The sequence below is a fragment of the Myotis myotis genome, unplaced genomic scaffold (genome assembly GCF_014108235.1).
Source record: "Myotis myotis isolate mMyoMyo1 unplaced genomic scaffold, mMyoMyo1.p scaffold_m19_p_1, whole genome shotgun sequence".
In the NCBI taxonomy this organism is placed as follows: domain Eukaryota; kingdom Metazoa; phylum Chordata; class Mammalia; order Chiroptera; family Vespertilionidae; genus Myotis; species Myotis myotis.
This window is the reverse complement of record NW_023416313.1, coordinates 98,221,134-98,239,532: the sequence shown is the minus strand read 5'-3', so window position 1 is coordinate 98,239,532 and position 18,399 is coordinate 98,221,134. Positions and strand designations below refer to the sequence as shown.

General features: G+C 42.1%; 1 protein-coding gene across 5 annotated transcripts in view; it reads left to right on the top strand.

Annotated features, from left to right (window-relative positions):
- Positions 1 to 18,399, top strand: part of SLC39A12 (solute carrier family 39 member 12) — a 73,714-nt gene that overhangs the window by 46,173 nt on the left and 9,142 nt on the right. For 3 of the 5 annotated variants that reach the window (XM_036345745.1, XM_036345729.1, XM_036345719.1), the window contains 2 exons: positions 2,504 to 2,662; positions 4,548 to 4,735. In XM_036345745.1, the coding sequence (XP_036201638.1) occupies positions 2,504 to 2,662; positions 4,548 to 4,735 (347 nt within the window). The remainder of the gene's footprint in view (positions 1 to 2,503; positions 2,663 to 4,547; positions 4,736 to 18,399) is intronic. The other 2 variants (XM_036345755.1, XM_036345738.1) reach the window with 1 other exon arrangement.

The following is an 18,399-nucleotide window of genomic DNA, read 5'->3' as shown; positions in this document are numbered from 1 at the left end:
CCTGTAATTTATTTATTTGATTCAAAATATATAGTTACAGAGTGTGTCCAATTCTGCTTTCAGGACATTGTTGGGAAATTTTTTCCTTTTAAATCTTCATTTCTAGGAGATATTTTAGAATACCTGACAATAGACATTTCTTTGTTTTTGTTTTTGAAAGGAAGCAAGAGGCAAGAAGGATGTGCTCAGTCAAATTAGAAGCAAAGAACAGATGCTAGATCAGGGAGTAACAGTGGTCCTATTAAAATACCTTATAGGCCTCATATCTATCCACTTCAGATATCAAGCTTGGCATACAGAATGAATAGTGAAAAAAAACGAATTCAATTACTCAACTGCCCTTCTGCCAGGGACATATTGAATTAGCTTCAAATATTTGATTACGTATTTCATATTACCTCACTGGTAGAGTTCAGCTTGTGTTTCCAAAGACAGGATGTGAAAATCCTACCCACAGTTTGATTTAAATAAACAGAAAGCAAAATGATACGAGGTCCAGCCCATGTTCCACCATGGAAAATCTCTGGTAAGTCAGAAACATGTAACCCAATATGACTGCCAGGTACATAAGGAAAGGTAAATATTATTGATAATTCTGTAATGAGTACACTAAATCACCAGTGAACGCTTGGTTTACCTTCTGCTGAATAATGTTTCAATTATCTTAACAATATGCCAACATATTCCTCTTGCTTTCATGCAAAAATGTAACTTGTCTTGTGGCTTATTACATGTCCATGATTTGTTATTTAGAAACCTATAATCAGAGATAATAAAATAACAGAAAACAAAAACAAGCCACACTGTTTCTTACTAGAATATAAGCTGGGTAGAAATTTTCCACTTTGAACATATGCTATTAATAGCAATACTACCTACATGTAGACATGTGGGAATTACAACTTATTTGCATGCTGCAATGTTGTCCAATGTATTATTTTAAATTATTTCATTTTATTATGGTTTCACAAAGAAGAGCTTTATTTCTGAAAAGTAGCAGGAATAGCTCAGGACCTGGTAAGCATTATTAGATTCTGAGAGTTTCCAGGCAAAGCCAACAAGAACTCCCAGAATTCAATAATTTGAGATGTACTGGTAGCCTGTGTTTTTATGACTGTTGCCTGGTATCTTCTTATTTTTAATAAAAAATAAAATGAATTAGTAAATTACAAGGAGGATATAAGTCAGTCTCACAGTGATAGTTCTAAATAAAGCATGATTGTTAGAAGCAAAATGCATGGGAAATCTTTGCAACACAGTCAAAAACAGTTATCTCCTGGCTTACCGTCTGGGCTATATCTTCTGTTAACTTGACTGAAGTTACTTATTTCCTGATGTGGGACATGAAATGAGTCAGGTTATATCCTCCCAAATAAAAGAGCAAACCATATCGTAACAGAGTCCCCCTGTGGTCTCAGACCATGTAACAGAAGTCAGGAGGCACCCTCTTCCTATTTTTATTGAGTGTACAATGATTAGAATGCTGTGTTCAGTTCTAACAGCAACAGTAGCTACTACTCACACCTGTCACCCAATGGAGAGCAGGTGAGTAATTAATGAAGTTTTAGATGAAGACACTTGATTTTAATGGCTTTTCTCATCAAATGGTATGCCTAGGTCATTTACTGTCAGAATGTTATCTCGGAAATACCTTTTGCAACTCCATTAATTGTTATGCTGACATACATTCTTAGGTTTTGGAAAACAGAAATTCTCTGTGTTAAAAACTTGAACCCTGTTATGATCCAAATTATTTCATAACTAACCCCATTATAATCTACATTAGCTCATTGACTCTTCACCAATCAGATCGTGTATATTATGCAGTAGAATCCCATGAAAACGGTGTCTCCATATTTTGTTCAATGTCTAGCTGGCCTCACACTGACATGTCAGAAAGATAAGAACATTAAGTAGTTGTTCCAGAGCCAACTGTGGCATCAGCAGAGTTGGAAGTGGTTCTGCCGGGGTCACCAATGGCCAGTGGATGAGACACTTTGTCAGGGTGATTACCAGACAGGGAAACAGTGGTCACACCCTGGCAGAAAGGGCACTCCTGCAGGTTGCCACTAGGGACAGTCTGACTCAGAGGGGACAGTTTTGGAAAAAGACTTCATTTTAATGACATTCCGCAGGGAGGTTCTTAAGTTATCTTAAAATGCTTTACAAAGGACACACATGGCAAGGTCATTGTTGGTATTTTGGGAGGTTATAAAAATATTTTAATTTTGGCACAGCTGGACAAGGTGATAGAATAGTGAGTGCCAGTGCACAATTTATCTCATTAAAAAATAGAGCCATTTAAAAAAGTGACAGTATATCGGTTAACGCATTTGCATCTTCAGTCCTGACTTATTTCGAAAACTGAGACAAATTGGGGTTACCCAATCTGATGCAATTTAAGAATGTCACAAGTGGATGGGAAAGTTAGCTGTGTTGGACAGATTCCATGAAATATATAATGCTGTTTTAATGCTTCTCACACCTTTATTGGATCTTTTAGGCCAACCCATGAGCTCGTTAGCAATAATGATACTGGTGGGGGACTGTCTGCATAATTTTGCAGATGGCCTCGTGATAGGAGCAGCCTTCTCGTCTTCATCAGAGTCTGGAATAACCACGACAATTGCTATCTTGTGTCATGAAATTCCACATGAAATGGGTAAGTCTAACTGTTTCCTGCTGGTTGAGAACGTCATAACAGATTTCTAGCAATGGTTTCCTAGGCTTCCTTTTACAAAATATGATGAAAAGATGAATATTTTTCTTCCAGAATTTATTTAAAAAGCAGAAAAGAGCTAGAAAAAAAATCCTGTACCTTGGGATAAAATTTAATTGGACTTTATGTTTCCCAGGGCCAGAAGTGACTCTGGATTCTGGAGAATTCTATGTGAGAGAAAGTCATTCAGAGAAACTTCCCTTTAAAGAACTTTAAAATCTGCATAGTAACTGTGGGAAAACATCAACTGGGGAACTTTACCCATGATGTCGGCAAACAGGCCAATGAGACAAAATATTTAAATGAAAGCCAAACCATGGTTTCATCAACCGGATTTATACAAGACATCTAAAGCCAACTGTAAAATTGATATGACAGGCGTATGGTAACAGATGTGCATAAGACTCTTTTTCTGGATAATCTTAATAGCCCTGAAATTCAAATCCTGCCTCCCAAGAACCAAGATGAGCTAGAATATACATTAATGAGACAGACCCAGAAATGGGGGAGGCTGGCTCCAGGCACATATGTACCTTAGAAAGAGGACTCCGGCTGTCATTCTTTCTGCTCCCCTTTTCAGACCTACATTGTCCCCTTGGGCCAACCCTGTTCTCTGTGCTTAGTGGCTATTGTTTGAAGACCTATTGTCAACTCACTACTGACCCAAGCTTCTTGAAGCAGTTTATGCTCTTCCTGAATCCATTGAAATGTGCCTGGTCTGGGTGGACCTATTCTATGGTCCTGCTTAAACCTACTACAATAAAACCACAGGGGAGAGTGGCAATGGGTGACAGGCCAGCAAAGATGTTTTAAGACCAATTATACATTGGACCAATTATACAATGGAACTAGGAAACTCAGTCCCTTGGCTGTCTTTACTGAGTTTTAGCTTCGTCTCAATCCTGAAAACTAAAAGCGAAGAAATAGAGGCTCTCAGATTAACAGGCCATTCTTCTTTTGGAGGAAAAGAGAGAATGCGATGTTTTTCAAATCATCAAGGCTTTGAAACATTTTCCAAATAAAAAAATTTGTTTTCCTGATCAACTTTGGCAATGATTTTAAAATCTCATATTAAGTGGTTTTCTCTTTTCCGAAAGCAGTTCTGACATAAGTAAATGATGAAAGCCCACACCATGTGTACTACCTTGTAATTTTGCTTGGCAAGTTTCCAAGCAAAAAGATTTAGAAACCCTGGGCCAGCAAGAGCTTTATTTATTTTTATTTTTTAAATTTATATATATATATGTTCTTTGGCCATTGTCTTCACCTTTTATATCCTCTCTGATCCACCCACTTCCCCTTTGACAGCTGTCATTCTGTTCCTTATTTCCATGCCTCTGTTTCTATTTTGTTTGTCAGTTTATTTTGTTCATTAGATTCCACATGTAAGTGAGATCATATGGTGTTTCTCTCTCTCTCTGACTGGCTTATTTTGCTTAGCGTTATAATCTCCAGGTCCATCCATGCTGTCACGAAAGGCAAGAGTTCCTTCCTTTTGCTTTATTTTGCATTTATCTAAGCTGAAAGTGCCACAGGCCAGCGGGGCATTAGAAACTAAAGAGTATGTCACAGTTCCCGCTACACTATCTTCGGGAGCAGTAAAAGGAATAAAACTCTTGAAATGTAACTTCCTAATTGTGTAATGTGTTAGCTATGATTCCTAGAGAAATATAGGAAAATGGCTTCTTAACTGATCATTCAACTTAACTTATAAAATTGATCCCAGTTGCTGACATTTGAAACAACCTAATAGCACATTACTCTGACAAAGCCATCATCTGTGAATCGATCATTACATTTTCTCTTTTTTTTTTTCCTTAAAATTTAGGAGACTTTGCTGTGCTCCTAAGCTCTGGGCTTCCTATTAAAATTGCCATCCTGATGAATTTCATAAGTGCTCTAACTGCCTTCATAGGACTGTACGTTGGCCTCTCAGTATCAACTGATCCTTGTGTTCAAAATTGGATCCTGACAGTTACTGCTGGCATGTTCTTATACTTGTCCTTGGTGGAAATGGTAAGCGTTGTGGCTTTTCCTTTTTGTTTTTCTAAACATTGAAAATGTAAAGCAGAGAAAAAAACAATAAAATGAAAGAATAGAGGGGGAGAAGAATGAGAAGAATACATAAAAGACTAAAGAAATATTCTCTGCAATCCTAGAAAGTAAGTTAAAGCAGAAGGAAACAAGTTGAGACACAGAAAATATTGACATTCTTTTAGTGAACTAAAGTGGAATGAAGGAAACCTTTATAATTGTCAAAAAAGTGCTCATCAGTTGATTCTCCTGGTTTTGCCTCTGTATTTGATGTCTATACTTCTAGCTATAAAATGGAAAATTTAATTAAACAGGCAGGTATCCCATATAATAAAAGCCTAGGTGGTGTCACGCTGTTGTGCAACATCGTCACAAGATGGCCGCCACAGATGGCTGCGCACGCAGGGGAGGCGGGGCCCAGTGGCCACTCCACACGGTGAGGCCTGGAGGTCCTGTGGCTCTGCGTGGTGCAGCGGAGGCCAGTCCCGGCGTCTCCGCGCCTCTTGCAGAGGAGGCAGGTCCTGGTGGAGGAGGCGGGTTGCGGCAGGGGAGGGCAGTTGGGGGCAATCTGGCCGGCAAGGGAGGGCAGTTGTGGGTGATCAGGCTGGCAGGGGAGCAGTTAGGTGTCAATCAGGCCTGCAGGGGAGCAGTTAGGGGGCGATCAGGCCTGCAGGGGAGCAGTTAGGGGGCGATCAGGCTGGCAGGCAGAAGCGGTTAGGGGCAATCAGGCAGGCAGGCAGGCAGAAGCAGTTAGGAGCTGGTAGTCCCAGATTGTGAGAGGGATGTCCGACTGCCGGTTTATGCCTGATCCCTGTGAGATTGGGTTTAAACCGGGAGTCAGAAATACCCTGAGGGGTTCCAGATTGGAGAGGGCACAGGCCAGGTTGAGGGACAATTCCCCCCACCCCTCATGCATGAATTTTGTGAACTGGGCCTTTAGTTTTTTAATATATTGGGAAATAGTTCAACTAAGTTTGTTATTGCATCAAATAGCTGTTTAACTTAATGAACCAACTTTACTTTTAAAAATAATGATTTTATCTTTAACTTTTAATTGCCAGAGGGTTATCATGTGGTGAAATAAGAAAGACTGTTGTAGTATCAGGCCTCTAAAATTGCAACATATATTTCCTAACGGTATCCTTGCTGACACCAATGGTAACTCAGCCATCACTTTTCATCCCCTATAATCTTATAAAAATTAAACCTAAGAAGTTTAATTTTTTTTGCCTTCTAAACTCTGGTCTTCATCAGATAAACCAGTCTTTTCTAAGGTCACTTTCTAGTAAATTTACTTACAACTTAAATATCTTAAGATGGAAGTCATTAATGATGATCCTTTTTCATAAGTTAGAATAAGGTAAATAAAAATGTTACAAATTATCAAAAGAAATATTTAATACTGAGAAACAATAGATCACCAATCTGAGTGAAAGTGAAATACGTGATTACATATCCTCAAGCAGAAAGTGAAATAAACTATTGTGAAGATAATATATGGAACAGGACCATTGGGATGGACTAATGATGTGGCAGAATCCAGGTACTGTCCTGGAAGTAAATAAAGAGAAATGTTCCATAAAGAAAAAAACCTAGAAGGCAGGAACCCATGCTGATAGCATCAGAATAACAGTGCTTCTGGAAGTAAAGTTCAATGAGAACTCTTCACGTGAAGACCACTATTTTCAATTCTATGGTAAATGCCTTTGACTTTCCAGTTGTTTTCCTTAATTCTCCTAAGATTCAAATAGATGAGGGAACTCAAAAGTGCAATTCCATGTTTAGACATATTCTCACATGTTATTTATAATACTCAGGAAAGTTCCCAATCTTGATAGTGAAGATAGCTCAAATTGGGGCAAATTCTACCCCTCGCCCTTTTCTGAACCCCAACCTCCAACCCAAGGTCAATGTACATGATCCTTTGACCTTTCCAGTTTGAGAACCCTGTATTTCTTAACCTTTGGCATTTCAAAAGCACAGCTGTCACTCATCATTGAATGTTGAGAGGTAACCTTTTGTTTACAATGTCTCTATATCAGTCCTCACATTCACTCTTGAGCCTCCTGATTTCCAGCTTCCTAATTTCTTTTCTCTTTAGGAATCAGTTGGGAGCAGTTGCTGTATTCCTTTGACGTTTATTTTTTATTGAATTATTATTATTCTTTTTACACAGTCTTCAAGTATGATGGATGTGTATGTATGCAGTCAATTCATTTTCTTTGTTAGGGAGACTACTCTCCCAAGATTGGCCTGAGAAGCTTGTCAAGAGCCATTTGTCACGTAGAACCCTGAGCTACATATGTCGTTTTCTCCTCAATGTTTCTTCTGATTTTGGAAGGGTAAGAAATTGCTTGTAAGAAAGCAATGTGCCTGATATCCTATGAGATTCCAACTAGAATAGATCTTGACCTTACTTCAAATTACTATTGGCCCAGGAAAAACCAGCATGCTGGCACAAAGGACAGGAAATAAAATACCCCGAGCTTCCTGGGGTTACTTCCTATCGTCCAGGCCGCCTGCTCTCACGGCCTTTTGCGTAACTTCTAAACAAATCCGGCTCTTTCACACAGCAGCAAATTTAACCGTTGCTGTACTCTGGGACTGTGCCAAAGAAAACAGTCTTTTGCATTTAAAGCAAAGAAAACAAGGTTTCACGACTCTGTAAATAGCAAAGAAAATAAATGACAACAACTGAAGGGTAAGGGGGAACACTTCCACACACGGGTTATTTACTAAACCCTGGAAATTTACCAGCAGGGTTAATGAGGAAAGATGAGCTAGATTTTTGCTTTCCTTGTTTGTTTAAAGAAACTGGGTGTGTTGTTTCAAAGTCCTAAAAGTAAAAGAACTAGGGGCAAAAATGGGGCTATTAGCAATGAAGCCAACAAGATAGAAGGTCTTCTGGAAACCTGCCAGCCTGAATTCTCCCAAGTGGTGTTGCCCCATCCAAGCGCACTCACTTCTAGTTGCATAGCATGGTTTATAAAGAAAATGAAGGATGCATGTAGCTCTGGGTGGGCAGAGGAAAAGCATTCTCTGTTAGGAAGATCCATATCCTAGACCAGGGGTGGGCAGCCTTTTTGTGAGTGCGTGCCAAAATCAGCAAAATCTCTGACTCAAAATTCTTCTGCGTGCCAACCCTAATTTTTTGAGAACATGTTACGCCTACTTGATATCTCTTAAGGTGTACGTATATGAAGAACCTTGAAGAAATAATAAAATTCATTTGAGCGACAAAAACACAGTATATGATGATAAAAAATACATTTATTTTTTTAATGTATACATGTACACTGATAGTCCGACAGAAAACTTTATGACTCCGTTTGATATTATCAGTGGGACTTTTGCTGCTGCATCACTGATGACAGAGATTTTACATCAGGTTTATATTTCATGACCTTCAGAGATATGCACGAGCTACTACTTTCATCCGTCAGGCTACTCCTACTACGAGACTTAACAAAATTCATCACTGAGAACAAAGATTCACAAGAGTATGTGGATGAAACCAAAACACTGGTCGGATCTAGGAAGGCAGGGAGAGTTAAGGCAGAGGCATAGAAATTGCTCTTCCCCTCTCTCATCAATCCATGTCTATGGTCTTTAAGATAACTTGTTATGTAAAATTATTTATTTATCTAAGATGCACCTACACTGAATTTATCTGAAAAATAAAAAAATCGATATTAAGAAAAAAATTGTAAATGGAAGATTATAAGAGAGGGTTTCGCGTGCCAGCAAAAGTTACTGGCGTGCCATGTTTGGCACGCGTGCCAGGGGTTGCCCACCCCTGTCCTAGACCAAGTTTTCTCTAAGCAGAGGCTGAGACAAAGACTTGAGTGAAGGCAATTCATTTGGAAGGTGATCCCAGGGAGCAGGGCTAAAGGGCAGATGAAGTAAAACAGAGAAGGATGAAAAGTCAATAAAACAATGTGTTTTTATTAAATTGACCACCACTTTGGGGGATCCATAACATCATAGGACCTTCTGAAGGAACGCCTGTCCCCATTGTTCAAAGCTGGGCCCACAAACATGATCGCCCCCCTCTCAGGTTATACATGCCTGAGTGCCCAGGGAGTTCCTGTGGCAGTGCCATGCCATCACATCAGAGAAACCCAGGGCAGGAGACAGGGGAATGCAGTATGGGCCTGAAGCAAGGCTCTATGCAAAACAGATCAACACTTTGTTGGAACTGGTCTCTGCAAGTGTGGCTAGAGAGAGAGATGGTGCTGAGAGAATATAGAATAGCACGAGTGATGTCCATTAACAGTTGACCCCTTCCACCACTCAAATATGCTCATGTTCTCATTTACTTCTAAGTCACATATATGTCAAAGTCCCTTCACGATGGTAGCCAGCCAAAACTCCACAAAGACTTACTACAAAATGGTTAGTGAAACAAGCTCCAAACACTTCGGGCCTTGAGGCCATATTTGATATTCATCAGCCTTCTCCTCCAGCACCCAGTCTTGATCCTCCTCATCTTCAGGTAACCCTTTGGCTGACCTAGATTTCTTCCCTCAGAGGGCAGCCCAGGCTTCACCTGAGAGATCTTCTTTGACCTTGTCAGGTCATGTTTCCTGTAGTTGGGTGTTCACCATTGTCAATAGGCATGGAAGCACCAAGAGATGCTTCAAAGAATCCCCAGGTTCCTGGCTATGTTCCTTGCTTACTCCATTGCGTAACAATAACCCCTACTCTCAAGGTAACCAGTGACGATTACTCCTACCAATATTGAACTGTTGGTTGTTCCAGTGATATAAGGACCTCAAAGAACCAGGTGGTAGTAACATCTTCAAGTTCAGTGAAAATATACTCTGGTGTATTCTCTTCAAGATAAAGGTGTTCTGACAGTGCTAATGTTTGCATGAACAGGAAGCACAAATTCCATAAGTAGAAAAACTGACAGTGATTAGCTACCATTCTTTCATGATTTTCTCTATTATTTCTGCTCTTATCTTTTGTTTCCTTCCTTCTACTCACTTTGTATTTTTCTGTTTATTTACTTGCTTTATGTGGTAGAATGATATGTCATTAATTTTAAATCTTGTTTTCTTTACTAATCTTAGCATTTAAAGTTATAAATTTTCCTCTAGCATGACTTTAGCTGAATCCTGGTATTTTAGTATGTTGTGTTTTCAATACTAACTATTTTTAAATGTTTTAAAATTTCCCAGGTAATTTTTTGAGCCATATGTAATATAGAAGTATGTTGCTTAATTTCTCAATATTTGGGACTTTTCTAAATATCTTTTAGCTATCGACTTTAATTCCATCATAGTCAGAGAATATATATTTAGTTTTTTAAATTTTTGAGACTTGTTTTATGGCCCAGCATATGATCTATCCTGGTCAGTGGCTCCTTGTGCATGTGAAAAGTACATGAGTACAGCAGTTGTTGGGTATAGGGCTCTGTGAATGTTGATAGTTGTATTCAAATTCTGTATCTTTCTTTTTTCTCCACTTGTTCTGGTAATTATTGAGGAAATTATGTTAAAACTAGAGACCGGATGCATGAAATCCTTGCAGCCCTGGCTGCCTCTGCCGGCCCTTGTAGCCCCAGCTGACCCTCGCAGCCCTGGCTTCATCCAGAGGGTCGTCTGGATGGTCATTTGGAAGGTCCTCTGGGTGGTTCTACTGTTCAGTCTAATGAGCATATTAGCTCTTTATTATCCTATCTAATAAAAGAGAAACATGGTAATTAGCCGTACATCTGCTACCCTTCCCATTGGCTAATCAGCAAGATATGCAAATTAACTGCCAGCCAAGATGGCAGCCGGCAGCCAGGCAGCTTGAAGCGAACATGAGGCTTCCTTGCTTCAGTGACGGAGGACTCCAACGTTCCCCGCCTGCCGCTGCTGGCCTCTGAGCTTGCAGTTTGAAACATTGTTACAAATATAGAAGCTAAACAAAACCCCAGAAACCTGCTTTCAGCCAGCCAGGATCTCAGAGCTGGAGTTGAAACAGTGTTTCGATTATAAACCCCAGACAAACCAGATACCTGCTTTCAGCAGCGGAGGCCTAAGAGCTGGAGCCAAGCCTCAGAGCTAAAGCTGGCCCAAAATAAAAAGAAAAAAAAGAAAAAAAGGGGCAGTTGTGAGCTTCAGTCCCAGCCTGAAAACAGCCCTCAGCCCCTCACCCAGACTGGCCAGGCACCCCAGTGGGGACCCCCACCCTGATCCAGGACACCCTTCAGGGCAAACCAGCCGGCCCCCACCCATGCACCAGGCCTCTATCCTATATAGTAAAAGGGTAATATGCCTCCCAGCACTGGGATCAGCGGAGCAGAGAGGCCTCCTGGCATCGGGATCAGCGTGACAGGGGGCAGCGCCCAAACCCCCTGATTGCCCTGTGGCTCTGTGTGTGACAGGGGGCGGGGCCATAACTTCCCTATCCACCCTGCTCTATTCATGACAGGGGAAGGTGCCCCAACCCCCTGATCAGCCCTGCTCTGTGCCTGATAGGGGGGAGCTCCCCAACCCCCTGATCGCCCTGAAGCTCTGTGTGTGACAGGGGGCGGGGCCATAACTTCCCTATCCGCCCTGCTCTGTTCATGACAGGGGAAGGCGCCCCATCTCCCTGATCAGCCCTGCTCTCTGTGTGATAAGGTGCGGCACCCCAACCCCCCCCTCCCATGGGCCCTGCTCTGTGTGTGATGGGGTAGAGCCATAACCTCCCCATCGGCCCTGCCCTGAGTGTGACAGGGTGTGGCGCCCCAACCCCCTTATCCACCCTGCTCTGTGTGTGACAGGGGACGGTGCCCCAACTCCCCTATCGGCCCTACTCTGTGAGTGACAGGGGGAGCTCCTCAACCCCCTGACCGGCCCTGCTCTGTGTGTGACAGGGGGGAGCTCCCCAACCCCCTGATGGGCCCTGCTCTGTGCGTGACAGGGCGTGGCACCACAACCTCTCCATTGACCCTGCCTTGAGTGTGACAGGGGCAGTGCCCCAACCCCCCAATTGGCCCTACCCTGAGCATGACTGAGGGTGGCATTGCAAACTCCCGATCCACCCTGCTCTGTGCATGACAGGGGGCGGTGCCCCAACTCCCCAATCAGCCCTGCTCTGAGCCGGACCAGGGGTTGCACCTAGGGATTGGGCCTGACCTCTGCCACCCAGGAGCAGGCCTAAGTCAGCAGGTCGTTATCTCCTGAGGGGTCCCAGACTGCGAGAGGGTACAGGCTGGGAGAGGGACCTCCTCATCCCCCCTGAGTGCACAAATTTTTGTGCACCAGGCCTCTAGTCTACACTAATAATGGAGAAACATGCAAATTGGTGTCACTCCGCTATACCTACAAGCCACGCCCACCAGCCAGTCAGGAGCAAGTATGCAAATTAACCCAACCAAGATGGCGGTGGCCACGGAGCTAAAGTGAGCAGGAGGCTTGGGTTGCCCCTTGCGATGGAGGAGGCCAAGCTTCCCACCTGCCCTGGCCAGCCTGGCCTCTGCTCAAGGCTACAAAGTTTCAATTATAGAAGATAAATAAATCCCAGATACCTGCTTCCCTACACTCAACGAGGCGCTTAAAAAAAAAAACGAAAGAAAGGAGGGACAAGGAGCTTGAGTCACCGGGGTCAGCCTGCAAACAGCCATCATCCCTCATCCAGGCTGGCCAGGCACCCCAGCGGGGATCCTCACCCCATGGGGGCGTGGCTGGCCTGCAAACCACCACAGGCCCCTCGCCCTGGCCACCCCACATCCCAAGGGAACCCCCACCCTGATCCAGGACACCCTTCAGGGCAAACCAGCAGGCCCCCACCCATGCACCAGGCCTCTATCTATACTAATAAAAGGGTAATATGCTAATTAGACTGGGAGGCCTTCCAGGAGACCTTCCGGACGTTCTTCTGGACAAAGCCATGGTGGTGGGGCCGAGGTTGAGGCAGTTAGAGGCCAAGAGGGGAGGGCAGTTGTGGGTGATCAGGCTAGTGGGGGGCAGGGCCGTTGGGGGTAAGCAGACCAGCAGGGGGGCCACTTGGGGGCAAACAGGCCATCAGTGGGCGTCAGTTGGAGGTGATCAGGACAGCGGGGGTTGCAGTTTGGAGTGAGCAGGCCAGCAGGGGGGTAGTTGGGGGTGAGCAGGCCAGTGGGGAGGGGAGGTGGGGGTGAGCAGGCCAGCAGGGGGAGCAGTTGGGGGTGAGCAGGCTGGCGGGGGCGGCATATTTGGGGGCAAGCAGGCCAGCAGCGGGGGCAGTTGGGGGCAAGCAGGCTGGCAGGCAGAGTGGTTAGGGGCAATCAGGCAGGCAGGCAGGCAGGTGAGTGGTTAGGAGCCAGCAGTCCGACTGCCGGTTTAGGCCTGATCCCTGTAAACCGGCAGTAGCACATCCTTCGAGTGGTCCTAGATTGGAGAGGGAGCAGGCCAGGCTGTGGAACACCCCCTCCTCCATGCACAAATTTCATGCACTGGGCCACTAGTATAGGATATAAACCTATATTCATGGGTTTGCCTATTTTGTTCTTAGTTCTATCAATTTTGCTTTATGTGATTGAATTTCTGTTATTAGATGCATGACTGTTTAGGATTATTATATACTAGAGGCCCAGTGCACGAAATTCGTGCACAGGTAGAGTCCCTATAGGTTGCCGGCTGCTGGTTGGGGCTTCCCTTTGTACCTGCCTTGGCCTGGCACCGCCCCCTCACCTGCTCCACCATCCCGCCAGTCCCACTCTCATTGGGACCCATCGGGGTCGGCGGCACCTCCACTGCTGCCTGCTGCCAGCACCACATTGCCAATGCCTGCCATGTTCTGCACCTCCCCCTGGTGGTCAGTGCATGTCTAACTCCCAGTTGGTTGAACTCCCGCCTGTGGGGACAATTTGCATATTAGCCTTTTATTATATAGGATTCTTGATGAATCCACATTTTGTCATGCTGAAAAGTCCCTTTTTATCTCTGGTATAACTCCTTGTCTTGAAATCTTCTTTGTCTGGCATTAATATAGTCACATCTGCTTTCCTGCCCACTGTTGGCACAGAATATCTTTTTGATCCTTTTGTCTTCCACCTATCTGTGGAAAGTAAGATAGAATATTTGAAGTGTCATACAACAGAAGCATCTGATACAATCAATAATCTCTGTGATGGATAGGTTAGTATCCATTTATCTTGTTTATCCACTTTCTCTTAATCTGGGTTATAATCAGTTCTATTGGTTTGCTATCTTTCATATTCTCATGTTTGCTACAAAGATTTCATGAGATTTATTCTCTATACATGTAATGACCCACCCTTAACCCAAAGATATACATGTCCTAATCCTGGGAATTTGTGAATGTGTTATCTTACATGTCAAATGGGACTGGCAGATGTGATTAAGGTTTAGGACTTTGAGAAGGGGAGATTATCCTAGATTATCTGCAGTCCAAATCTAATCACATAAGTACTTAAAAGTGGAAAAGCTTTTCCAACAGGAATCAGAGAAAGGTTTGTGATAACAGGAGCAGGGGCAGAGGGATTTGGATTGCTGACTTTAAAGATGGAGGAAGGGGTCCAGGAGAAAAGGAATTTGGGCCGCCTCCAGAAGCTGGAAACGGCAAGGAAACAGATTCTCTCCAGGCTCCAGAAAGGAGAGCAGCACAGCTGACCCATTTAAATTAGCCTGGAGACCCTGTAAGATACTTATAAGATAATAAATTTGTGTTATAAGCCACCATGTTAATGGTAGTTTGTTAACAGCAGCTATAGAAGATGAATATATCCTTGTGATGCTAACCTTGGTGTAGTTGTACTTGGAAAGAGAGCATCTCATGCTCAGAACCGAGTTCCTTGTAAAAAAACTCCTCAGACTGAAAGTCAAGAGGATTTCTCAGCTCTACCTTCTCTACCATCTATGAAAGTTCTCAAAGATGAGGAAAACAATATTCTGTGAGAATATTGTTTTCTTCAGCAGTTTGGATAAGAGAGATTTTATTTTTAACAAATGTGACTATTTAAATACTAAATTAATTTATTAAAAATATAAATAGGTTATGCCAAGGGAAGGTTTATTTTGGACCTGAAACGAGTTTCAAATCTTTAGGCAATTTTCCTAAGGTTTTAGATCCTGTGAGACGGTTTCCATAGCAATAGGTGCATGGCAACTTCAAGGAGCTCTCACTATGAATGTAGCTGAAGATGTCCCTAGTATCGGTGGAACTGGACGACTGCCCAGGACCCAATGCATTAATAACACCCAAGCTGACAGGGGAGGGCTGTAACTCAGAGAAAGAAGCACTCACCGATTCATGCTGAACCAAATAAAACAACCCAAAATTCAGGTGCCCCCTCTGAGTACATCAAGGCAGATCAGTTGAGAATATTGTTTCCAGCCTCCACCACTACACAGTTCTCCCAATGTAACGGCCTTCCCTCTGTACATTTTTTGCAGACGTTCTTTTAAAAATTAACTTCCTTGTTGAGACTATTATTAAAGTTCCTGCAATCTTAATTTCACTTATATAATAATGAAGGAGGATACAGCAAGATTGAAAAACAGCCACTTAGAGCAATTTGCTTATCTCTCCTCTTCCTGCAAGTGTCTCCTCCAAGTAAAATCTCAGCCAGACTTTGCCTGGAGCATTTTCCAATTTCCAGATAAATTTTCTTGTACGAAAGGTAGTGTAAAAAGTATTTTGAATTTGAACTTAAGATCCTTTGCTTTTAAAATATACCCAAATACACAAAAATAAGATTGAATATTAAGCCCAGTCAATAAATAGGATCACCAATAGTCCAGGTGAAAAGCATCCATTGGCTTGTCTACAATTGTTTAAGTTCAGTAAATGTAACAGCTTCAACATAGTGAATTGGTGAAAAGAACATAAATTGACACAAAACAGCTGTTTCTAGCTAGGCTTCGCCTCATAATCACCCGACTATGAAATTAAACTAAAATAGAATCTATACTTTTAGGATACTGATCTGATTCCCTCCTGTCCATTATTTTTTATATTCCAGTGTATTGTTTGATTGAGTGTTTCTTTCTCAGAGAAATCTAGATAAATCCAATGCAGTTCAGCTCTGGTCAATAAGTTCTTTCTCCATCCAAAAAACAAGTAAGTTATCCTTTCTTTATAGTTTGGCAATACCTAGATGTAATGCCCTTTAAACAATATCCATGCATTGAAAAGGAATATTTTGTTTGAAAACCACATATAAAATGGCCTTGACATACATATTTGCTTTCAACATATATCGTATTTAAAATCAATAAATACAACTGACACCATTTCAAATATTTTTTTGATGTGAAAAAAAGACAAGCATTTAAAAGCCACTTCAGCAGCAAAATTAATATAATTTAACATTCACAATTATTTCTTCACAAAAGCAAGAAGGATGAATCATTCATACCAACACTTCTGGAAGATTTCTATTATCTTTCTCTAAAACTAGTCAAATCCTACACGTAGGTTATTTTCTACTGAGAAAATGATTAATAGACACAACTTGGATGAATGCTGAACTCTGTAATTTGAAAAAAATGACTACCAGAAATATTTGTATTTTTCTGCTACTTGTGTTTCCTTTCTTCTAGTGAGTCTCCTAAAATCATGCCTGTGCATGTACACACACACAAACATATATCTTCCAAAGTAATCCATCTTTTAGGAAAATGCTAAAGCTGGCTGATGACTCTCTTTGCTGAGCTACATCAGTAAAAATTTTTCTAGCTGAATTGACTTTCCCTAAGGAAAAATAATAGTGAGGTAAAATGTCAAGTACCAGTGAAAAGCAGGTAACATTTTTGTCTTTCGTAATTGTGAATGACTATGTCATGGTCTGTGTCTTATAGCTCAATTTTCAAAAAGGAAAATTTCATTTATCTTCTGTTTTCATTTATTTTTCATGAATTCCCATGGGCAGATACCATTGCAATTTAGGAATCTATAATATTCTGTGTTTAAATATTTAACAAAATATCTAATGATGAATTTTAATAAATAACTTAATAAAAAGCCTCTAAGTTTGGTAATTCCAGGTACATAGAGATCCTGTGGTCTTCGCTTTCTTGCTTGATAAGAAAAATTAAGACTGCTGTATTAAGCTTTTCTGTGAACACAACTGCTAATTTAAAAAGACCTAAATTCAAAATAGGCCCTACCTGTGTCAATAGGAACACCTCTCCCAATTTTGGGATATTGTTGAGTCAATTCCTCAATCTGTGCTGAGGGTCTTACTATCTATTAACAGTGATGGCGAACCTATGACACACATGTCAGAGGTGACACGTGAACTCATTTTTTTGGTTAATTTTTCTTTGTTAAATGGCATTTAAATATATAAAATAAATATCAAAAATATAAATCTTTGTTTTACTGTGGTTGCAAATATCAAAAATTTCTATATGTGACACGGCACCAGAGTTAAGTTAGGGTTTTTCAAAATGCTGACACGCCGAGCTCAAAAGGTTCGCCATCACTGACCTATAATAATAAAAGCCTAAGCAACCATCACAACTGAATGAACGACCGAACAGGCCGTGTGGGGTGACTAGGCCAGCAGGGGGGTTAGTGAGGGGTGACCAGACTGGCGGGGGCAGTTGGGGGCAACCGGGCCAGCGGGGGGGGGAAGGGGGGCCGGCGTAGTTGGGGGCGACCAGGCCAGCAGAGGGGGCAGTTAGGGTTGATCAGGCAGGCAGGCAGGTGAGCAGTTAGGAGCCAGTGGTCCCGGATTCTGAGAGGGATGTCCAACTGCTGGATTAGGCCCTAAACTGAGGGGATCGGGCCTAAACCGGCAGTTGGACATCCCCCGAGGGGTCCCGGATTGGAGAGGGTGCAGATTGGGCTGAGGGGATCCCTCCACCCCATGCACGAATTTCGTGCCCCAGGCCTCAGTTAATAATAAAATACAATGCTAAAAGAAAATGCACTCCGCCGAAACCGGTTTGGTTCAGTGGATAGAGCGTCGGCCTGCGGACTGAAAGGTCCCAGGTTCGATTCCGGTCAAGGGCATGTACCTGGGTTGCGGGCATATCCCCAGTGGGGGATGTGCAGGAGGCAGCTGATCGATGTTTCTCTCTCATCGATGTTTCTGGCTCTCTGTCTCTCTCCCTTCCTCTCTGTAAAAAATCAATAAAATATATTTAAAAAAAAAAAAAAAAAAAAAAAAAATGCACTCTAACACCCTCCTTTACATTTCTGTCACAAGGAATAACCAAGGCCTGTGTATGTTTTCTTTTTTTTCTTTTGTACATGCCAGTAATTCCAGCACAATTTATTGAAAAGACAATCTTTGTTCCATTTTATCACTTTTGCATCTTTGTCAAAGTTCTGTTGAGTCTATTTCTGTGGGTCTATTTCTGGCCTCTCTGTTCTGTTCCATTGGTATGTTTGTCTGTACTTTCACCAATACCACATTGTTGATTATGGTAACTTTACAGTAAATCTTGAAGTTGGGTAGTATCAATTTTCCAATTTTGTTCTTCTCATTCAATATTAAGTTGGCTAATCTGGGTCCTGCATCTCTGTGTAAACTTTAGAATCAGTGTTTCAATATCCATAGAAAAACTTATAGGATTTTGGTTGACATTTCTTGAGTCTATGGAATTACTGACATCTTGACAATATTGTCATGTTCATGAACATGGAAATTTTCTACATTTATTTTGTTTTTCCTTGATAGCTTTCATTAGAGCTTTGTAGTTTTCTTCATATAGATC